Here is a 24378-nt window from a genome sequence, read left to right on the forward strand (position 1 = left end):
AAAAGATTATTTGATTGCGATGAGTTTGTAAGAAATTTAATGCTGCGCAATTTTATATATAACATGTTATTTATTTACCTCTTTCAGTAGTGAAAACTATAAAAATGTTGACAATGGTTGAATTAAAGAAGGAAATTCGAGAGCACAATCAAACACAAGTAGAAAAATGCACGATTCCTGCATGTGAGAACTACCTTGGAAAGCCCGGAAGTAAAATATACGTGTTTTGTTTTTGAGTTTAAGGTTACATTAGCATCATTTTCTTAGTTCAAAAACAAAATCCAGATGTCTCACCGATCGTTTACGTTTTGCGTTAGATCGCCAATACTCCATAACTCTTTCTAAGACACTATTTTAATACAACTCATAGTTTTTGAGATATGAATTATCAAACATTTCTCATACTAAAATCGATACGTTCTTTTCAAAATTTATTTTTGAGTCAAAAAATTCTCAATTACTGTGGAAAATACATATTTCCTCCAACCCAAACGGAAAAATACATGTTTTTAAAATCTGCATTTTGAGGCCGATTTCATTTGGAATTACACAATATGAACACAACGCCGAGTACGCATGGAATGGTAGAACCTGTGGTAAGCATACGCACCGATTCGCCATGTGCTTGCAACCTGATGCTGGGTGTCGTGTTGCATGCAATATCTTCCCAGCATTGTACACAATCCGCAATGCCGGAGGAACAGAATGAAAATGAAACAAACTGACAAACTGAGTCTGTTGTTGTTTTTAACATATCCTTCATGAAGTATATATTTTTTTGTTTTCCTTTGCATAGATTTTCACACGCGTAAACATTGGTTCATCAGTGTGAATGTTTCGTTTATGTATATATATTATAGAATCAGTGTACGATGCGGCTTGCATTTTTAATTATTACAGCACACATTCTCGTCATCTCTGGCTAAGTTCTTGCGCCGACTTGGTCTCTTTGGTCCGTTATTCCAGCGAGCGAAGTCGTACAAGATTGGTCCTCGGTTGTCGAATCAAGTGATTTTACACTTTCTCTGTGATAAGCTGCCAATCATAGCCGTGTGTTCTGACCGGAAAGAAGGGGTTTGCTAGTGATCTTCGCGATCAGGTGCTTTAGTCATCGGTGCATTTGACTAGGATGTGTTCAAGGATAATTTTAATGCAATTTGCCGTTCTACTGTTCATCAGTTTATGTCATCGATGCGTGAGTAAAGAAGGTAAGTGGCGATCAGTATGAATATTTGTATACTCAAGAAAAATCCAGATGTTTCCAAAATCCAGCTTCCTGCTGCGTACGATGAACTACGAGATGACAATTTTTGATAAGCTACCCCGCAACAGTTCGCTTTTTAAATTATGTTCTGCATTCGCCCCAGTGGAGAGTAAACGATTTAATTTGTTCCGCATACCAGTGCATTATATTTTATTCTGTGTTACATCGCATACAGTCACACATTAGCATCCGGACAATCTGGAAGTATAACATGCATCTCGTACTACTCGCGGCTTTCGCCGGTTCTTTTTCTGGGCACCATATGTAAACTCTTTCATCTAATATTATTCTAAGCCACATCATCACACACCAGAGAAAATCTCACTTCAGCGAGTGAGATCATTGATCAGTTCCGATGCGGCGCGGCACTTTTCCATGTGTGCGATCATTTAGCTTGTATGTTTGTTAGATTTTTGAATTAGCAGCCGCTTGTAATTGAACGATCGAGTGAAACCAGTGAAACAGATTTGGTTTACTTGTACTAAGCGTGGAAATCTCATGCATCATTCGGCAGTAAATTTAGCTTGCTTCATCAAAATCTCACTTTACGTGCCTTTGGAAGGATTATATTGCGCTGTGCAACATTATATTTCTATGTAATACAGCCGGAGAAACACAAATATACATGCTTTTGGGTACACCGTTTCTATTTGGCTAGATGGTTTGATAATTGTTTGCGGAAAAATATTCTGAAGTCAGCTGATTTCTATATATATATTTCAACATTCAAATTTTGCGCGTCAAATATTATAGAATTTTAAATTTAAAACACACGTTACATTATTTTTAATTTTTATTTTTCATTTTAATAAGCGCAATATTTACAAAACAACTCTTTGCTCCCTTCAGTAAGCTTTTACTTACACGTTAAAACAAACAAAACAAAGCGATAGACTGGTAATTGGATGACACAGTACCTATGTAGTGCGACTAAATAAATATCAGATCGAAAAAAACTAAACGGTCGACAACCTCATCATCTATGATCTTCTTCATAGACCGCAAAAAAGGAAAGAAAACAAAAAGGGAGCACACAAAAACTAGTTTGACTGTATTAATATTCAATGCGGTTGAATTCTAAAATGATCCTTTCTTTCTTTTGAACATGTTTTGATACTCGTTCTGCCACGCGCCAGATGATGACCGAGCTAGGTCGATCATTTGGAATAGTTTGGCTATTTACACAATTACACGAAAATGATTTCGCTTTTCAAAACCTTGTCATAATCGAGAACTATTAATAATTTGAACCAACCTTCAATGGGGCTGTCCACATACCACGTGGACAGAAAAAGCACGATTTTAGACTCCCCCCTCCCCCTCCTCCTCCGTAGACATTTTCATACCCCTCCCCCTGTTGTCCACGTGGACATTTTCCTTATTTTATTAGAGTAATTGAGGAAATGAGTGAGAGGCACATAAATTGAATTTTATTTCTATTTAAGTTTATTTTGTTTTAAATTTTACTAGCTGGGTCCTGCCACGCTTATATAAAGGCTATCTGGTTTGTCAACACGGAAATGCACAATACATAGTTTAAAAATCCGCATCCAAATATAAAGCACACAATTCCAAAAAAAAAATCTAATTATTCTTACATATTCAATACTAGAAAGTTCATTTACGTTCACAGCTTCGTTTAAAAATCTGGAAACTTTTTTTCCGATCCGCCAATTGCTGTCCCGATCCTCTCAATTTAAAAAAAAATGTTTCATTTTTCAAAAAAAAAAAATAATAGCTTTGAATTCTGCTGCGCGATTGAAACAAGTTTTTTCCAATCAATTCACTTTCTATAAAAATTCAAAGAAATGTTCAAACTTTCTCATAAATTGAATAAAACATCGAGAACGTTTATATCTGTTTCAAATATTATTATATACAGGTTGTTAGGTAGCTGATCCACAATATTTCAGGTGGTGATACATGATCACATTTGATGAAAAATACATTCTTTGCTTATGGTCAAATTTCAACTAAGAAACAATTATTGAACTTTCCTTGAGACCGATTTTTTTTGCCTTAAACTGATTCCAATTAAAAATTACGCTGTTTAGCACGATCCAATTTCTTTCATTTGAAAAATGAGGAAATTTTGCATAAAATTCTGTTGTGAAATATTATTTTAATGTTATATTAAATATAGTGGACAACTTAACAAGAATGATAACAGTGTGGTTTCAAGAAAGGAATTGTAGAGTGGTTGAAAGTTTCAATTAGATTGATAGAAACAATACAGTTTATCATGCATTTTTGGAAAGTTGGGTTTGGGTTTTTATTCATAAAAACACTACATTTTAAGTTTTTTCTTTACTTCTGAAAAGTACTTGGTTCCAATAATTTAAATGTTCTACAACTACAGTCTATGCAAAATTTTCGTATCATTCAAATGAGCAGCATAATCATTCTAAGTAGAGTACTTTCTGTATTAGAGTCAGCTCAAGGCATAAAATTGAGCTCAAGAAAAGTTCAAAAACTCTGTCCTAGTTGAGAATTGACCATATGCGTAGAAGATTGTTTTCAACCGCATCAGGATAGCCTCTATAATTCTGTAATTTCCTGAAATATTCCAAATCAGCTACCTAATTCCAAGAATGTTTTTATTAGAATACTGGCTCATTCGTTTTAAGTATGACGAATAGTGGTGCATGGCCAATCTCATAAAAATGTGACAAAACATGAGTTTTTCAACAATATAAAAGAACCTATTGTGACTGTTCATGGAGGTGAACGTTTGAGACACACGAAATTAGCGTGTTTTAGTTCGCGAATTTTGATGAATCACCGTCGGGAAAAAGCTAAGCGTGGGGTTGCGTGAATTTTCACCGCTTCACGCCTCACTTGCACCGCCACAACTGGGTACACGGCCCTTAACCGGTGATACCAGCACCCGCCACCAGATGGCACTGGCATGGGCGACAAATATTTAGATAGGTCCGAAAATGGGAATTCGGACCTGTACCTGGGATCATGAGGGTAATGACCGGGTCGAGAGGTTGACGACCAGGCTTGAAAAGGTATAAAGGGAAAAGAAACCTTTGGACGGAACGGTCGAGTTTTAAGAGAAATAAAAGGATATTTCGCGCGTGGAAAAAAGGCGGTTGTTCGCGCGAATAAGATCAGTGAAAAGATTGGTGAAAAGAAGGAGATCAAGGTTTAAGAGGATTGAGAAAAAAGGTGCGATCGGGCGTTATCCGCGAGTGCTCGCGGAATTTTCCGGGAATTCGCGATTTCCCGACAGACGACGAATTATTATTATCCCTTCTACAACCGGAACATCGAGTCGTCGCAGCCCAGCTTCCAGGTGAGTGTAGGTTAAGGAAGTGGGTGCCAAGGCAACGTAGCCAAACGCGAGGTTTTTCCTCAAGCAAATAATAAAGCGTATGCCGACCCTGAGGCATTTTTAAAGGGAGTTTCGTGTGTGCCACCGAGCACCGAAACCCGAAGTTACACTATTTAATATGAAAAAAATTGGAAATATCTCGAGAATGGCTGCATTTAGAAGGAGATTAATAATATGAGCTTTTTTGTTTTAAATCACATCAGGATTCATAATTTGTGACTAAAAATGTCTGTTAACATACAAAAATTCGAAGTTTCGAAAATTCATAAAAAATCGTTGTTCCACAAAGTTCTTCAAAAATAGTTTTATTATCTTGGACTTATTTTTTAAATTTTCCACATGACTTTTATTTTATATGAAAAAATTAAAAAAATACATATTTTAGATATTGCAAATTAAAGTATTTTTTGTAAATAAAAAAAGAATACTAACAATTTTCTCGGTGTATATTTTTCTCACGTTTAAACATCAATACTCTATAACTCTTTCTAAGACACTATTTCGGTACAACTCATAGTTTTTGAGATATAAATTATCAAAATTTCTCTTACTAAAATCGATACGCCTTTTTCAAAAGTTACACGTGAGTCCAAAAATTCTCAATTGCTGTGGAAAATTCATATTTCATCCAACCCAAACTGAATACAAACTTTTATTCGAATTAAAAATACATATTTCTAATATCCGCATTTTTAGGACAATTTCATTTGGAGTTGCACTATTGATTCCTAGAAATTGACGAAATTAAAATACTTCGAAAAATTGATTTTACACGCAATTTTGTATGAAAAACTATACAGACATTATAATCCTATGACTAACTGCTCTCGAAATATAACAATATATAAAGAAAATTAAATTTAATGAAAAACGCGTATAATGAAATCTCAACCATTATGGAATCGTTCAATTTTTATAGTTTTGGGTCATGAGCGTCTATGCATACACCATAACTAGAAAATTTCGATCATTTGAAATAGTTTGGCCATTTACACGTGTTTACGTGAAATATTTTTAGAATACAGATTTCACTGAAGATGTTCAATGATTTGAGAAAAAATATATATAATCATGTGCTGCCCACTCTCAGGCGGCTCAATCCGTTTATTGATAAATACTGAGAGTTTTGAAATTCTTGAATATGTAACAGATTTTATTGAATTTCGAATGTACAGGTGATTGTATTTAAAAAAATATTTATATCTGTCCACGTGGACTCACTCTAAAAACCCTCCCTCCTGTTCGTGGACAAGCGTGGACATTTTCTCACCCCCTACTCCCCTAAAGTTGTCCACGTGGTATGTGGACAGCCCCAATGATATATCACGATTACCGAGTAGTTTATGGCCAGTGGTGTTCAATTATCTGGTATTCATCTCATTAGCCATCGATGAGCACTCTTGTAGAAACCCTCAGTCGATCAATGCAATCTTTAGACGAAGCTCAATTGTGTCTTGTGGTGTAGCATTTTCTCGTCGAGGGAGAAATGCTCATTGGTCACAAGTTTCGACCTAACTCGGTCAGCCCCTTGCGCGTGGCAGAACGAGTAACAAAATATGTTCAAAAGAAAAAAGCATCATTTCAGAATTCAACCGTATTGAATATTAATACAGTCAAACTAGTTTTTGTGTGCTCCCTTTTTGTTTTCTTTCCTTTTTTGCGGTCTATGAAGAAGATCATAGATGATGAGGTTGTCGACCGTTTAGTTTTTTTCGATCTTTGATATTTATTTAGTCGCACTACATAGGTACTGTGTCATCCAATTACCAGTCTATCGCTTTGTTTTGTTTGTTTTAACGTGTAAGTAAAAGCTTACTGAAGGGAGCAAAGAGTTGTTTTGTAAATATTGCGCTTATTAAAATGAAAAATAAAAATTAAAAATAATGTAACGTGTGTTTTGAATTTAAAATTCTGTAATATTTGACGTTCACGTTCCACGCCTTACGATCTTTGATCATTATAATAAAACGAAAATGGTAGTTTTTTCGCAACTAAAAGTGCGAAAAGAGCAAGTTTGTGTTTGAATCTAAAAACATATTGTCGGTAGAAGACATTTTCTTATTTGCGCTCGAGAATTCAATTGATTTTGACATTGTTTTTCTATAAAAAAAAGATTGTCGTCGAGTCAGCGGAGCGACCTCTTCCTATTGATCAACGAAAAGACGAAGCATCGGAGACTATGGAACATCATTGGAAGAGCTAACGACCAAAATTATCAGCACTGCAGGACAACAATTGAAACTTTAAAACATAAATTTTCCGAGTGCCCTAGAGTAACTGCCGCGTGGGGATACATGCAACAAAAATTGACAACGACACTCGGCGGTTGGCAGCGTCTCAATTTTGACCAACTACAGATAAACTTCGATATAACGCACATTTCACTTTCAAAATTGTGCGTTGTATCGAATTGTACGTTATATCCAAGCATAATAAAGTACTCACAAACGTAGTCTATAATACATTATTGTGTTGCTGTTCTAGTAAAGTTAATGAATAACTTCAATCAGAAAACGAAGCCAGCCTTTCTCATGATGTTTCCCTTCGTATTTTGATTAAAGCTTGATTCATTTAGAATTCGGAATTACAAAACTAGCTGTATTTCGGTATTGATTAAAGGTACAAAACTTGTTTTAGCATCACAATACAGATAATTCATTGTTCTATCAGAAAAAAATATATTGAAAAATTTGTTCCTGTACACTTTGGAAATGTGTACGTTATTATCGAGTGACGTTATATCGAGGGTACGTTATATCGAAGTTTCCCTGTAATACGACCAGTTCTGGGCAACATAGCAGCAGCAACAAAAAGTGAAATCTTGCGACTTTTGCGAAGTATACAAATTACATTAACAATAACAATGCAATTGATTTGGATGAACTAGAATGCATATTGAATTTGAATGATTAATGAAATTTTAACTCTGTAAATACTTATTATAAATAAACGATATTTGAAAAAAAAAATTATTTTGGGCCTATACTATATAACAGATTAACCTAGATCTTTCAAACAATCACTGCGCTATATAACAATACCAATTAGAATAAACATTGAATAAGCTATCAAACTTTGTTCAAAAGTAAGAATTTGAATTATTTTCTTGGATGAACTTTTTTTATGTGGCCCCTATCCACCGCATAAAAAAACTTTTTTTTAATTGTGTAGCGAAAACTTTTTTTACATGATCCCTATTGCTCACACAAAACCAGGCTTACATGCAGAGTTCAACATTTTCGGAAACGAAACATAAAAATCGACTCTCCTCTCAGTCGCTTCGCTTCGAGTAGGTCTACGTCGGTATTAGCCGTCAACATGACTAGTTCATCAGTCATTCCTGCTCTTAACACTCGTCAATTCATTTCTATTCAATTCAATTCAAGCAAATGTTTATTCTGATTGACGTGACGAATTGATACAAATATGCTTCTTTACTCAACCTGACTTCAATTCACCACTACTATCCCACCCTGACATGTACCTCGTTGCCTGCGTACACTATCTTATTTTAACGTATATATAAAGTGAAACGGAAACCTGATTTCTGATGTGGACAAGTAGTTACACCATTAACCCTTTCGCTACGGCAGTATGCTCCGTCGGAGTGATACCACTGAACGAAGCACTGCGCCGAAAAGTGTGCACATCGCGCTGGAGTGATCGATGTGCAGTATCACCCTGACGACGCTCGTACACACAAGTCATCGCGCGGTTGTCGTCTATAGGTGACACTAGTACACACAGGTCGACGCGTGGATGTCGCCTATAGGCGACGCTTGTAGCGAAAGGGTGAATGGACGGCTTCATTGTTTACCCACGGTGTACTCATCCACAATTTGCGAATGAGAGAATGAGAATACAGTCTGGGGGGAGTCACTTCAATATGCCGTGAAGTCCATTCGACTGTGAAGGATGAAATGAGCACGAAGTGTCGCAGAGGAGAGAGCTACGAAAACGCCCGAATGACTGTTAATTCATGTTAACAGAGAAACTGCTGGAAGAAGCGAGAACTCATTTCCTATTGAATGCTAAGCGGGTAGCTTCATAATCCCCTGACTAACCTCAGTTGAACATCTTCTTCTTCTTCTTCTTTTTGGCTTTAAGAGGGTTTAAACTTTCAGTTGAATATGATTTTGCCGAGCCCTGATTATTTGTACGATTAAATATCTCTCTCGTAATCGCGCAAAATCATAACTCGTATACTCGCGCACGGTGTTACAGACCGTTCGTGTCCATGTAACATTGCTATTGTGTATTTTTAGGTGTCATTGGTATTTGTTCAAAAAAGATGATATAACTCAACAAAAAAACTCCAGAAAATGTTTTTTCCCCAACTCCATTCAGTTTTGATTGAGGGATGGACGTGGGTTTGCCAGTAACGATGAGATCGAGTATGAATCAGCGTTCCGTTATGTTGTCAATTTGGACTCTAGCACACATAGAGCAAAAGTCATAAATTTGAAAGATCTGATAAAGCAAAATAACCAAAGATGAATTCGTTATGGCGGGTCAGAGTATACCGCACTACCGTGAATGTCGAACAATGTGAAACTCGCAACGAACTGTCAAACCTGCTGGAATCCGGAACGATAATAAATAAAGATGAGAATATTTTAAATAATGATATCCCGAGACGCGATACCAGTAAGGCGAAAGAACAAAAATTTGAAAAAATAGAAAAATGTATCAAATCGAAACAAGTAACGCGAATTGGAGCGTAGAAAAACAACTTACTGGTCTCTTGACAAACATGGGGGGGGGGGGGGGGGTTAAATGCCTCTAGTCATAAAACTCTACACCGATATTCCGTACTATATAAAAACGATTGAACCCAAGAAAAGCATCCACACTTCAAATCAGTTATGATTTTCCAGAGACTATTTTGCCATGATGGCGCTTAGTAAAAGTTATGTTCAAATCATGATTTGTACCAATTTTATGGTTTTACAGTGCGTTGCAAACATTTTTATCAATTTGTGTGTTGGTGATTCCATATAAACAAACGCATGATGGATGTATGCGGATCGATCACCGCAAGGCAGAGCACCATCTCGTCAGCCTGCGTAAGAGGGTTACACGATAGCGCACATGAAGGGCGCATGCAAAGTGGTCACCGAGTGGTGGAAGCTAAGCGAAGCACCGCCAGCCTGCGGCATCTCCTCTGTGTGGAAAGCATTAAGGTGCTATTCAACATGGTACCAAGCACTTGAGAGGCGATTTACCATTGAGGGTAAGAACTTTTGAAACATCCTAATACAAATCTATACGTCGAAACCGTTGGTCCTTTACGAGCACGAAGCATGCAAGATGTTCGAAGAAGACTCGCAATCACTTCGATTGTTCGAAAGCAAAGTGCTCAGAACAATATACGGCGGTGTGCAGGAAAACGGAGTTTAAAAAAAGCACAACTGGCACAAATATATAACGAACTCAACATTCAGAACGAATGTACGAATGCCGAACAGCAGCCCCACAAAAATGGTATTCGCGTCGAATCCGGTGGGGACAACAAGAAAAGGGAAGAATAGGAAAGCAATTGAAGAATAGGGAAGAATTGATGTCGCCCGCGATTGGACAACTACAGCCATGGATCGGATTTATTGGCCAAGGATCGTGAAAAAAAATCTGACGTGATAGACTGTATAATCATCGTAAATAAAATACAAAAATGACTTTAGCTCAATCTTAGATTCCATAAAGAACATTTACATATGTTGACGCATCAACCATAAGGAATAAAGATCGATCTATAGTCAATGATACGGGACATATGATATTATATAATGATAATAACCGGCGATCTGCTGCTGCCTTGCTTAAAATAAGCCTGATTGCACACAATAATCATTAATCGGTCCTCAATAACCTCCTCCCAAGCTCTCGGTCCCCGATAACAACTTTTTTGAAGGTGTGTTGACGTCTTTTCCCATCTCTGTTCTTCGTGTAGTTCTGGAGTATACTATACACTCTTGATTCCGGCCTCGGCTAACTTGGAACCGGATCAATCCGGATTTTATAGACGTTTGCGTATAGTTTTTCCTCTCTTTCTAGAGGCGAATGAACAGTGAAGCTTCAAGCCTCTTAAAAACCAAGAAGCAAAGCAAAGCAACCCCTCTTTCAAGTTCTATTTTGTGTTTCACATTTGAATATTTGAATGATCCCAAAACCTCATTAGTGGCTTTTTGAGAGGCTATGCTCTGACATGAAAGCGTCTAAACTGGTATTCTTAATTTTATTGTATCGTATATTAATTTCTAGTAAGTATTGTACATTTTGCGTGTATTATACTACTCCCCTGCATCTCACGTGTACCAAAACTCTCTATTCCAAATATAGTTCCGCGTTTCAATTTACCCCACTCTACGAGACAAGTTCAAACAATGCATATGAAAACTAAATGTTGGAGTGCGACCCTGTTCTGTTACGATCACAGCCGTCACCCGACAGCTGTCAACAAACCGGATGCGATTGAAGAGAAATGATCGTGATTATCATTATACCTATATCCGACTGAGAACGCAGTATACAATTGTACTTTTAACCCTTAATACGTGAAATACATGTTTATTCGTTTGTAACGTTACTTCCTCGGTTTACCCTCACATCGTAACAAAGTGGCGACGACGCTGTAAAAAAGTCGTGCCGGCAATTTTCCGTTTTTCGCGAAAACAGGAAAACGCCGCGTTGTGTTCCATCCACGTGTTTACCATGCCGTTACCACAACCACCGGTGCCACCAGGCAGCAACATGGATCAATCGTTCAAGGAGACGATCTTGCAGCTGCTTTCCAACCAACAGGCACTGATGACCCAGTTGGCGGATCAGATGGCAAACATTCAAGGGAATGTCCAGAACACCAACCAGAATGAGCTAGTGCTAGATTCCTTAGCGAGTAATATCACCGAGTTTGCTTACGATCTGGAGAAAGACTGCTCGTTCGATTCATGGTTCAGCAGGTATGCGGATCTGTTCGAGAAAGACGCTTCCAAACTGGACGACGGCGCGAAGGTACGGCTATTGCTTCGCAAGCTCAACCCGGCAGCACACGAAAGATACTCTTCCTTCATTCTTCCCAAGCACTCAAAGGAAATCACCTTCGAAGAGACGATTGCCAAATTAAAAACCATTTTCGGCAGTCCGGTTTCCACGTTTCATCGCCGGTACAAGTGTCTTCAAACGACAAAGGAAGAAAATGAAGATTTCATAACCTATTCCTGTAGAGTCAATCGAGCGTGTGTGGATTTCAAGCTGCAGGAGCTAAAAGAGGACCTATTTAAGGCACTAATTTATGTGTGCGGGTTGAAATCTCCTAAGGACGCGGACATGCGCCTGCTTTCGAAAATCAACGAGACGCAGGTCATCACGCTGGAGAAGATAGTGGAGGAGTGCAAAAGTATGATCATTTTGAAGAAAGACACTTCGCAAAAAGAAGTTTGGCAGTAACAAATCCGACACACCGAAGACATCGTGTTGGTCCTGGGGCGGAATGCATTTTTCCAGCGAATGCAGTGCCGTGATTGTGGTCGTAACGGCCACAAAGAGGGGTACTGTTAAATCGTCAGGGGGAAGCAGAAAAAAAAACAAATACCACGCACCCAGGATTGTAACTGTCAATAATGTCTCACGAAGTCGGCGCTACGTGGAGATAGCGATCAACGGAGTTCCAATTGAAATGCAGCTGGATTCGGGCTCAGACATAACCATCATATCCAGGCAGAACTGGATCAATGTCGGGGCACCACGGACGTCCCCGCCGGACTGTCAAGTGCAAACAGCTTCCGGAGACAGACTGAGCATCGAGGCGATATTTCGAGTTACCTATACCATTGGCGAAACCCTTAAGGAAGGTAATTGCTATGTTTGCTGTGCTGACCTGACCTCTCAATATTCTAGGCTCAGATCTAATGGATGAGTTTGGGCTCTGGGATGTACCGTGTTCGTCATTCTGCAAGCTGGTTGGTAGTCAACAACCAGACCAGCTGGTACTCGAATTAAAGGCCGAATTCCCTGATGTGTTCACCAATCGCATGGAACTCTGCACTAAAACACAAGTTCATTTCAACCTCAAGTCAGACGCTCAGCCGGTGTTGAAACCCAAACGACCAGTTTCGTACAACATGGAGGCCGTAGTCGAGGACGAGCTGAAGCGGCTTGAAGATTCAGGCATTATCACACCAGTGACCTATGCAGACTGGGCAGCTCCCATCGTAGTGGTCCGCAAGCCAGATCGGTCAGTGCGCATTTGTGCGGATTTTTCTACTGGGTTAAATAGCGCACTTGAAGCGAACAGCTATCCACTTCCACTCCCGGAAGACATATTCAAACGAATGGCGAATTGTACGATGTTTAGTCACATCGATTTGTCAGATGCTTATCTGCAAGTGGAGATCGATGAGGAAAGCAGGAAGTACGTTACTATTAACACCCACAAGGGGCTGTACCGTTTCAACAGACTTTCTCCCGGTATAAAGTGTGCACCCGGTGCTTTCCAGCAGATTATGGATGCCATGCTCAGTGGAATTCCTTGTACATCTCCGTACCTCGACGATATCTTTGTCGCTGGCCGCACCTCCGAGGAGCACAAGCAGAACCTGTACCGCGTCCTGCAACGTCTACAAGAGTATGGATTCACGGTAAAATTCGACAAGTGCAAATTCTTAATGCATCAAGTAAAGTACTTAGGCCAACTGTTGGACACCGAAGGCATTCGTTCGGACCCGGATAAGGTGAAGACAATCGTAAATATGCCTCCCCCTCGCGACGTTCCCACACTTCGATCCTACTTGGGTGCGATAAATTATTATGGGAAGTACATCCGAGAAATGAGTACCCTACGTCAGCCGCTGGATGAGTTGCTCAAAGAGGGTACCAGCTATCTGTGGTCCAATGTCTGCCAACGTTCTTTTGACCGTTTCAAGGAAATTTTCCAATCTCCGCTTATGCTGACGCACTATAATCCACGACTTCAAATAGTTGTACCAGCAGATGCATCGAATGTGGGCATTGGTGCTCGCATTGCACATCGTTTTCCTGACGGATCAGAGAAGTCAATCAATCACGCATCCCGAAGTCTGACGCCTGGTGAGTCCCGCTACAGCCAGATCGAGAAGGAAGCTCTGGGTCTGGTATACGCCGTTACAAAATTTCACCGAATGATCTATGGGAGACAGTTTGTTCTACAGACCGACCACAAACCGCTCCTAGCGATTTTTGGGTCAAAGCGTTGGATTCCTCCGTACACAGCCAACCGCCTTTAAAGATGGGCCCTCACTATGCTTCTGTACGACTTCCGCATCGAATATGTTTCCACGGATCACTTTGGGCATGCAGACATCCTTTCTCGTCTGATCAACTCACACATCAAGCCAGACGAGGACTACATAATCGCGTCGCTAGAAGTCGAAAGTGTCATCTGCAACATTGTCTGCCACTCTATCGAATATCTTCCCATCTCTTACAAAACGATAGCGGACGATACCTGTGAGGATCAGACTCTGCAGAAGGTCATGGAGTTTGTGCAAAAGGGTTGGCCATCTGAAGCTAAGTCTCTCTCCGGAACACCGGAGGTCTAGCAGTTCTTCGCTCGTCGAAATTCGCTGTGCGTCGCTCACAAAGTCCTGATGTACAGTGACCGGATCGTAGTCCCAAAGAAATTGTAGCAGAAGGTACTCCAGCAACTGCACAGAGGGCACCCAGGCATCGATCAAATGCGTTCACTGGCCCGGAATTTTGTTTATTGGCCAAACATCGATGATCAAATCACCGCGCTAGTTCGTGCTTGTCAAGAGTGTGCCTCGGTCGCAAAAGTAGACACCAAGACGAAACTTGAGTCATGGCCGACTCCCGAGAAACCGTGGCAGAGAGTTCACGCAGATTTTGCTGGTCCCATCAACGACACATACTTTCTACTATTGGTGGATTCATTCTCCAAGTGGCCGGAGATTATTCCGACCAAACGCATCACCACCGCTGCAACAGTGCCGAGTCTTCGGAAGATCTTCGGGAGATTCGGTATGCCGAAAGTACTGGTAACCGATAATGGCCCGCAGCTCACTAGCGACACCTTCGAGAAATTCTGCGAGGCAAATGGGATTATGCATCTCAAGACAGCACCGTTCCATCCCCAAAGCAACGGGCAGGCGGAATGAATGATTTGTTGACACCTTTAAAAGGACCGTCAAGAAAATTCAGGCCGGAAGGGAAGACCTGGACGAAGCACTCGATATCTTCCTGTGTTGCTCTCGATCCACACCTTGCCGGAGTGCACCTGGTGGCAAATCACCTGCCGAAATCTTACTTGGTCGACCCATGCGTACTTCTTTAGAACTTCTTCGTCCACCGAGCAAATTCACCCAGTTGGAAAATAGTAAACAAGATCGTCAATTGAACTCAAAACATGGTGCAAGAGAGAAGAGCTTTGATGTACGGGACAAGGTGTATGTGCAGGTGCACCCAGTAAACAACTGGAGCTGGTTCGCCGGAGAAATCGTAAAACGTATAGGACGAGTCATATACAACGTTTGGCTTCCGGAACGACAACGATTAATCCGCTCACACAGCAACCAATTGCGGAAACGTCACGGCGACTGTATTGTAGAACCCGAGCAAGCATAGCAAGCCATTCCACTGGACATCCTGCTCAATACTTGGGGTCTGATACCATCAGAAGATTTCGCTGCTCATGGAGTAGCATCCAGAACGCCACCACCACCTGAACCAGAAGGATTGGGCGATCTTCAGCAGGAGTTTTTGCGAGAGCTTAGGGAACCACCGAGCCAACAACGTCGACCTCGAGTTCCACTTCGAGTACCGGATGCAAATGAACCCCTCCTGCGACGCTCATCAAGACAGCGACATATACCCCGGTGCGTTACGAGCCGTACCAGCTCTTCTAAAAGGGGAGGTGTTGGAGTGCGACCCTGTTCTGTTACGATCACAGCCGTCACCCGACAGCTGTCAACAAACCGGATGCGATTGAAGAGAAACGATCGTGATTATCATTATACCTATAGCCGACTGAGAACGCAGTATACAATTTTACTTTTAACCCTTAATACGTGAAATACATGGTTATTCGTTTGTAACGTTACTTCCTCGTTTTACCCTCACATCGTAACACTAAACATTTTCAAAATTGATATTTTTCGAAACATACAGTGGTAATCCCTATTTATAAACGAAAGTCATTTGTCATACCTTGTACATACTGCAAACAGATTTCAATTTAGTGATTTAGTGATTTTTTTAAGATAACTTTCAAGTTGAATTCCCAATAAATCGTTCCAACTTGCACCGGTGTACCTTATTCCTATTTCTAACATTTAATATAATGAACCGCATTAAAATATGAAATGAAATCGAAACATTAATCATTCGCCATTTCTATCCCACAGATAAAACACCTCTGGTGTTCACAGTGGCTAGCGAAGAGACTGAAGGATATTCGCGCTACATACGATCAGCGAAATATTATGGAATTGAGGTAAGAAAAAATCCATGTTTGTCCTGAAGAGAAAAATAACCGAAAACTATCATTGATATCAGGTAACGACGCTTGGTTTCAAGAAACCATGGCTCGGTGGAGACATGAAACGACTCGGAGGAGGATACAAGGTGAATCTACTCCGGGATGCGCTCAAACCATACAAGGCGGATGGCGATCGGATTGTTATTTTCACCGATAGCTACGATGTGATCTTCATGGCATCGTTAGAGAAAATCGTGGAAAAGTTTAAAACATTCCAGGCTTCCATTCTGTTCGGCTCCGAAGGGTTCTGTTGGCCGGATACAGACTTGAAAAGCAAGTATCCTGCATTGGAAGGACGCGGAACTCGCTTCCTTAACTCAGGCCTGTTTATCGGATATGCTTCGAAGGTGTATCAAATGTTAAAAACACCACTGAAGGACACAGAGGACGATCAGCTGTACTACACAAAGGCTTATGTGAACAAACAGTTGAGAGAGGAACTTAACATTAAACTCGATCACACCGCCGCGCTGTTTCAAAATCTGAATGGCGTAGAGGAACAAGTCACTCTGGTTTTGGATCCGGACACTAAGGAAGCGTATCTGAAGAATATCGAATATTCGACGGTGCCAATGATTGTTCATGGTAATGGTCCCAGTAAACTCACGCTGAATGGTTACGGAAACTATCTCGCAGGTGCGTTCATCGACGGAGAGTGCAAAACTGTTAGCGAAAATATGTTAGACATGGATGAGAGCAATCTTCCATCCGTCATGGTGGCTCTTTTCATAGAGAGAGCTACCCCCTTCATTGAGGAATGGTTCGATAAAATTTCACGCATCAACTATCCGAAGAAGAAAATTGATCTTTTCATCCACAACAATGTTGGATATCACAAGGATACAATCGATGGATTTATTGCGAACCATACAAACACGTTCCGATCATTCCGATTGGTTGACTATAATGATGATTTCGAAGAGCTAGCTGGACGATCACTGGCTGTTAATCTATGCGTCAAAAAGGAATGCGACTACCTGTTCGTTGTGGATTCTGATGGGCACATCGATCATCCGGATACACTTCGGAAGCTTATTTCATTGAATAGAAACGTTGTAAGCCCTGTTTTGACGCGTCCAGAGAAAGTGTGGAGCAATTTCTGGGGAGCTCTCAGTAGCCAAGGTTTCTATGCTCGTTCCAGTGATTATATGGACATCGTCGGAAGGAAGCTTTTGGGCATTTGGAATGTACCCTATGTATCGACCGTTTATCTCATGAAAAGTGAGGTGCTTCCGAAAATTAGCTACGAGCTAAATGGCACAGATCCGGATATGGCGTTATGTTGGAATATGCGCAGCAAAGGAATCTCTATGCATGTTGTTAATACGGAGGAGTTTGGACATCTTATCGACACCGATTATTTTGACGCCACCAAAACACATCCTGATTTCTATCAACTGTTCAATAACAAGTATGACTGGGAGCAGAAATATATTTCCGCAGAGTATCACAAACAATTGGAAAAGGATCACGTTCCTCAACAACCATGTCCCGATGTGTATCGGTTTGCGATCGGTACGGATAAATTCAGCGATCATTTAAAGGAAATCGTGGAAGCTTTTGGACAATGGTCTGATGGATCAAATGTTGACAAAAGACTCCAGGGTGGTTATGAGGCCGTTCCTACAAGAGACATTCACATGAATCAGGTTGGCTTGGAATCAGTGTGGCTAAAGTTCTTGCAGCTGTATGTTCGTCCTCTGCAGGAGAAAGTTTTCATCGGTTATTTTCATGATGTAAGTTGATTCCGGTTACCGCTCTGAAACGATTCACCCTAGTGAATGTTTTTCTTGCAGCCTCCTCGATCCCTAATGAACTTCGTCGTCCGCTATAGACCTGATGAGCAGCCCTCGTTGAGGCCACATCACGACTCATCAACCTACACAATTAACATAGCGCTGAATCGTGCTGGTATCGATTACGAAGGCGGTGGTTGTCGGTTTTTGAGGTAATACAGCAGTCTTATGTAATGAAAAATCAATGCGCCAAAAACGCTTTTTCCAGATATAATTGTTCGGTGAAGGATACACGCAAAGGGTGGATGTTGATGCACCCGGGTCGTCTGACGCATTACCACGAAGGATTGACGACCCAAAAAGGAACGAGATACATTATGATTTCCTTCGTAGATCCGTAAACCAACACAAGCATTGAATACTCTCAAGAGAATATCTTATTTGTTTAGGTCCTTCTATAATTACGTGCCATTTAGCTACATATGTGTCATCGCGTAAGTCGCTTCGCTTGTGACGAAATTTTACATTATTTTGTACGAAAAAGTAACTCACGAATAAATATATACTTTCGTTGTTTTTTCGCAAAATAACAATCCCGATGAACAAAATCGTTCACCGTTTCGTCATACACGTGACTGCCGAGTAATCAATCTAATTGCTGCAACTGTTCCCACTGAGTGGAATCAATCCGATAGGCATTTCACGCCATCCCCCAGGGAAAGCAAATGTGGTGGAAAGCGTGAAAAACAAGGGTCTTCTTCCTGGTATCTGAACATCATACACAAAACCAAAACAAGCTCCCCGATGAAACCCGTCTAGTGTTGTTCTACATAATAGAGAATATGCCCAGTGGTAGTGTAAACCGTTCGTGCTAAAAATAATCCACTAGCGAACGCATATGAGTAGGAGATGGTACCTGCGATGGAAATCATGGCTCGAAGAGGACTTGACTTCTAGCTGGCTTTACGGTTGTAAATAGTAATATGAAGATGAAGTATTAATTGTTCTATTGAATACGAATTCGATCAATACATTTTTTCGTGAAATAATACGTTGGCACAATACAAACAGCTTGTAATAAAGCGAATTTCACAAAGCATTTTTTTTTTTGGTTTTGGTTTGGTTTGGTTTGCATATGTAATGTTTTCCTTCGGTAAGCATTTCAGAAGCGTTTCAAAGCATTGTACGATTCGCAACACCTGACATTCAAGCAAGAGCATCAAGTCGATCAGTTTTTATCGATTTGCATAATACGGTATTTCGTCAGGTGTCATAGTGATGGGGATGGAATCGAACGTTCGATTCAATTTAAGAGGGTCGTTTTATAAGTCTGTGCAACGTAATGTAACAAGGTTATGAACGCTATTCTGTATTTCGATCGATTCGAAATATTTTGAACGACTTGATCAAATTCCATTCTGTATTTTGTTCGATCTGTTTCTTTTCGAACATTCAATGGGCAAAACGTTCGAAATAGGGAAAGCGAAATTATGGACCCTATTCCAGAAAACGAAACGAGCAGACGAGTGCTCGTATATATATATATATATATATATATATATATATATATATATATATATATATATATATATATACTTTCATTCTTAATTTATATCGAGTGAAACAGCTGTGTCAGCATTGAAGAAGACTACCGTCTACTGACTGGAGCGAGACGTTGACTTAAATAATGATGATCATGGTTTGGATCATAGAGACTTTAAAATTTCACAGATAATTCGGATCTAGCTTTGGAAAAGAGCAACTTAGAAAATCGAACTAAACTCTCGGCCTTAAGAAAGGCCATTTGGAAGGCTGCGCTGCCATCTGATCGCTAATTGGAGTACTGATAAATCATGAATGCAGGGACATTGCAGATTGTTTATACTCAACAAATTGAAAACGATCGGAGTTTGAATTGCAAATTGTAGAACGAACACTCCATTTACTATTTCTGCTATTACGAAAAAAAAGGTAATGATTTCTTAGCAGAGCCCGCAGGCCCACATGCGACCCGCGGACCGCGAGTCGATTATAGCTGGTCTAGGCAGACTGGTATGCCATCATGCAATGTATAAACTCGGTATCAATCAAACAACGACTTAACAGTTTGACGGTATTCAACCTTTGTCTCTTTGTCTCTTTAAGAATACAGTAAAACCGGTTTTCTATGCGAATTTTTTTGTGCGATCAAAAAGCTTTTTGTCACAATCTTTCAAGTCTCAAGTTCTGTCTCAAGTTAAAAACATTGGGTTGGGGAATAAGTTCATAGCACTTTTATATATTTTTTTTATTTTACAACGATTTGTTTGCTGTTCGGCAGTGTTTGGATTTCGATCAAAATCAAATGATACACAATGTGTCATGCAAGTATACTCTCACGAACATATAACCGAATATGAGAGGATCATTCAGATACTTGTATGAATGTCAGCAATCACTTTTGTAACATTTAGTGATTAAACTAAGAGAGGAACGAAGACTGTTGTTTGCATATTCGAGTTGTATCAAACATGGCACACTATTTTCGAAGCCTGCATACAAGTTTGAACCGCATATATCGTCTCATTTTACTATAGCGAAACCCACTGCACAGACAAGTGTAAAGCAATAAATGATACAAGAAAAATTACGTCATCATTACGTCACCATTTGCGGAGAGCAGCGAATGGGAAAAGAGATAAAACGCGAGAGTTTTTGCTTCTCACTGGAGTGGTGTTGCTAGTAAAACTATGCGGTCTATATGAATATACACATTTCAAGGGATAGCGGCGATAAAAATGGAAAATATAATCTGACTACCCTTCCCTTAGCCTCTATCGAGCTAAATAATCATATAGTTTGCACTCTCTGAGACTTAAAAATCAGGATCTGCTACATTAGCTGAATATGAATCTTTCGCTTTGCGTTGTCCGTATGATCCTGCTGTTTCATGATGCATGGAGAGGTCGGTATGCATATGTTAGAGGCAAAGAAGAAAATAAGCTTTCTGCACTGAAAGCGTATATGATAGCTTTGCTTGCATGGTGGTGTGCAATGAAGTGCGAGCCGATGCAGAGTTGTCTCGTTCTCTTTTGTGTCGTGATTTGCAGCACATAACAATAATAGAATACCGCTGGGGGAAATGTTTCCTGAAAGATCATATTTGAACGAACGAAAGCGATTTTTTCAATGAGTGGATCATTTGGCAAACACTGCTGTTCGGCAAAGGGTAAGTATTCTTTCGATAGAACTCTTTCTGTACTATAAAACTATGTTAATTGTATTTTTGAGTTATTTAATTTTTTATTAGTTTTGAGGCTTAGAAATGGAATACCCAGGAGACAAGAATCAACATTTACAATACCTGCTCTACATTTTTTTTTCCATCGAGGTCAAAAAGCTGCCGAAGCAGCCCGGGACATTTGGGACGTGTATAGTCTTCAACACGGAAATGGTTTGCAAAGCTCAAAAATGGCCACTTTGACATCGATGGCACGTCGCTCCTGAATTCGATGATGAATGTTTCAAACCACTTTTGAAGGAGAACGCTCGCCAAACCAGTCGTCAAATGGCAGAAAAAATTAACTGTGGCGAATATATAATTGATTAACATATTGATATAATTATTGGTTTCGTTTAAATAAATGCTACGCTGCAAACTTATACCCCAACCCAATATATAAAATCAGTTCAATAATCTAGAATTCATCTCACTTAAACATATACAGGGTTTTCCATTTCGGACTTCCGAAAGTATACAGCCCTGCGCTGACAACCGTTTGACATAGCTGTCAACCAAAGCGTCATATCGTTAGTTGAATGTCTGCCATTTTACAATATGGATCGTTTTAGCATCGCACAACGTGTTAATTTTGTTAAATTATACTATAAAAATGATGAAAAACCGGCAAATGTTTTTCGAGCATTACCGACGGATTTTGGTCGTCATGGACGGCCTACAGAGCAAAAAATCGCTAATGTAGTGCGTAAATTCGAACAAACTGGATCCGTAGCGGATATTGTGAAACCTGTGCATCATCGTAATGTGCGTTCGGTCGAAAATATTGCTGCTGTTGCTGCCAGTGTGGAGGATGACCCGAATGTTTCGATTCCACGGCGTGCTCAGCAATTTGGGCTTGTCAAACACATCATTGTGGCGATTTGCATTTGCATTTGCATTTGCATTTTGCATTTGGACTTGCACCTACATCCATATAAAGTCCAACTGGTACAAAAATTAGAGCGTGGTGACCATGGAATGTGTCGGGCATACGTCGATTGGGTGAACGAACAACAGCAGCAAAATGCTGAATTTTCGCATCAAATTTTCTTCAGCGATGAGGCACATTTCGAGCTCGGTGACTATGTGAACACCCAAAATTTCCGTATATGGGGCTCAGAAAATCCACACGTGATTGTTGAGAGGCCATCGCATCCGCCAAAAGTCACTGTTTGGTGCGCATTATGGTCTGGTCGATGACTCGGCCGTATTTCTTTGAAAATGAGGACGGCGAGACGGTAACTGTGAATGGTGAGATATGGAATGGTTGAAGATATGGATACGGATGACATGTGGTTTCAGCAGGACGGCGCCACGTGCCACACAACACGACCGAACATGGCCATATTGCGAACGAAATTTGAGGGACGTACAATTTCGCGTTTTGGTGATGCCGATTGGCCGTCCAGATCATGCGATTTGAACCCGCTAGACTTTTTTTGTGGGGTTATGCGAAAGACCGTGTCTATGCCAACTCTCCGCAAACTCTTGAACATTTGAAAGACAACATTCGTGAAGTTATGACCGAGATACCGCCCATATGTGCCGAAAAGTCATCGAAAATTACCTGTTCCGGATCAAGGTGTGCGAGGAAGCACTAGGTGGACATTTGAATGATGTTGTATTTCACACATAATGGCATAAACCAAACTTTAATTCGAAATAAAAGTTTCATCGAAATTCGAATTTTAAGTGTGTTTTATTTCAATTTACTTTCGGAATTTAAAGTTGGAAAACCCTTCTATAAATTTATTCAGCTCTTAAGTTTCGTCTCTCTTAGGTTTTTCACACCTAGAATGATCTAACAATTCAATAGAAAATTCAAGGTCGCTATGATTAGTGATGAGACGAATAGTAGTTTGGCCGGCAAGCTTCGAGTCCGGATGGCCAGATATCCGGATATTTATTTACGAACACGAAACAGGGAGAAAATGCATGTGTGCACGAAGCATTAGATTTTATGGAGTAATAAACACATTTTTACATAAAAATAATGAGCTATGATTAAACTTTCTGTACAAAATGAATATCCCACAATAGATTGTCGTGTTTTCTGCAAGGAATGTTGGACAGATTTTTTTTATTAAAACGTTCGTCGCCCAACGCGACGTTTGCCCAACTTGCGAATTTATTATTACATAAAGATCAAACATAGTTTGTAGATAACTTTCACATGCTCTAGGAATATGTTCTTTAATTTGAAGACGAATTGACAACAATAACATATAACAAAGCCATATTGTATGGGTTTCGTAAAAAACTGCAATACAAACCATCCGTACTACAAATGAATAAAAAGTATAGTATAAATGTTATAATAATATAGTTATAATTTTATTATTTTTCTACATATCCTATATTTACATTCAAGTGCCTATTCTATCAAATTCCTTCTAAAAATCCTATTCAATTTGAACGAGGAAAGTGTCATCCATATCTGGGCGACGGAGCGATGAACGTGTTAAGGATGTTCTATTACATCATTACATAGTTGGTGAAATTTTTGTGGATATATTGAAATAATTTTTTTAATAATAATCGAGTGCTCCGTACTTCGAATTAAAACAAACAAAGAACACTAATTAATTATTTTCATTCAAGATTAAAAAAACTCGGAACTGTCCTAAGCGATGATAAACAGAGAGAGGGTACACTGACTTCACCACGAATCAAATTAAACGAAACAGCAGAAACGAAACTGATTTAAACCTTACATGCGACGCTCACGACACCTTTTGGGACAGTTTCAACGAAGTGGGAAACGAAAATGATAGTCAGTTTCCAGGACAGGAAAAAAAATCCAAATCGAAAACTAACGAAATCGGCTGTCATGCGAAAACATTTCGAATCGATCGCCATCACGTTCCTTATGTTTGGTGGTCATCAAACTCTAAGCAGTACTCCAAATTGACAAAGTTTGCTAGAGTTTACCTTTCTGCGCCTTGCAATAGTATGAAAGACAGTGAAAAACTGTTCTCTGAAGCTGGCCTGGTGTACGAAGCAAAGCGTAATCGGTCGGATAAAACATTTATAATAAAAGTAATAGTGTTAATGAATTAATATTATAAGTTAATATTCATTTAATTTTGAAAATAAAATATGATTTATCTTTTTTTTTCCTCTTGTTGGGTGTGAACCACTGCGTCCATTATTTTGAACTATTGTGGTATGCCCCATTTTTTGTACTACGCTTCGAGCTTATCTACTTCTTATTAATGAAGAAGTAGACTGAAAGCTATAGCGAGATAG

General features: G+C 39.8%; 2 protein-coding genes across 2 annotated transcripts in view; one reads left to right on the forward strand and one right to left on the reverse strand.

Moving 5' to 3' along the window:
- The window catches only part of LOC129780254 (40S ribosomal protein S8-like), a 263344-nt gene that overhangs the window by 162804 nt on the left and 76162 nt on the right, over window positions 1-24378 (reverse strand). The window lies entirely within an intron of this gene.
- LOC129780256 (procollagen-lysine,2-oxoglutarate 5-dioxygenase) lies at window positions 768-18478 on the forward strand. The gene is made up of 5 exons (XM_055788318.1): window positions 768-1208; window positions 16001-16089; window positions 16152-17870; window positions 17931-18082; window positions 18139-18478. Exons 1-5 carry the CDS (start codon window positions 1130-1132, stop codon window positions 18269-18271), a joined length of 2172 nt encoding a protein of 723 aa, XP_055644293.1. The 5' UTR covers window positions 768-1129; the 3' UTR covers window positions 18272-18478.

Source organism: Toxorhynchites rutilus, chromosome 3 (genome assembly GCF_029784135.1).
Source record: "Toxorhynchites rutilus septentrionalis strain SRP chromosome 3, ASM2978413v1, whole genome shotgun sequence".
Classification (NCBI taxonomy): Eukaryota; Metazoa; Arthropoda; class Insecta; order Diptera; family Culicidae; genus Toxorhynchites; species Toxorhynchites rutilus.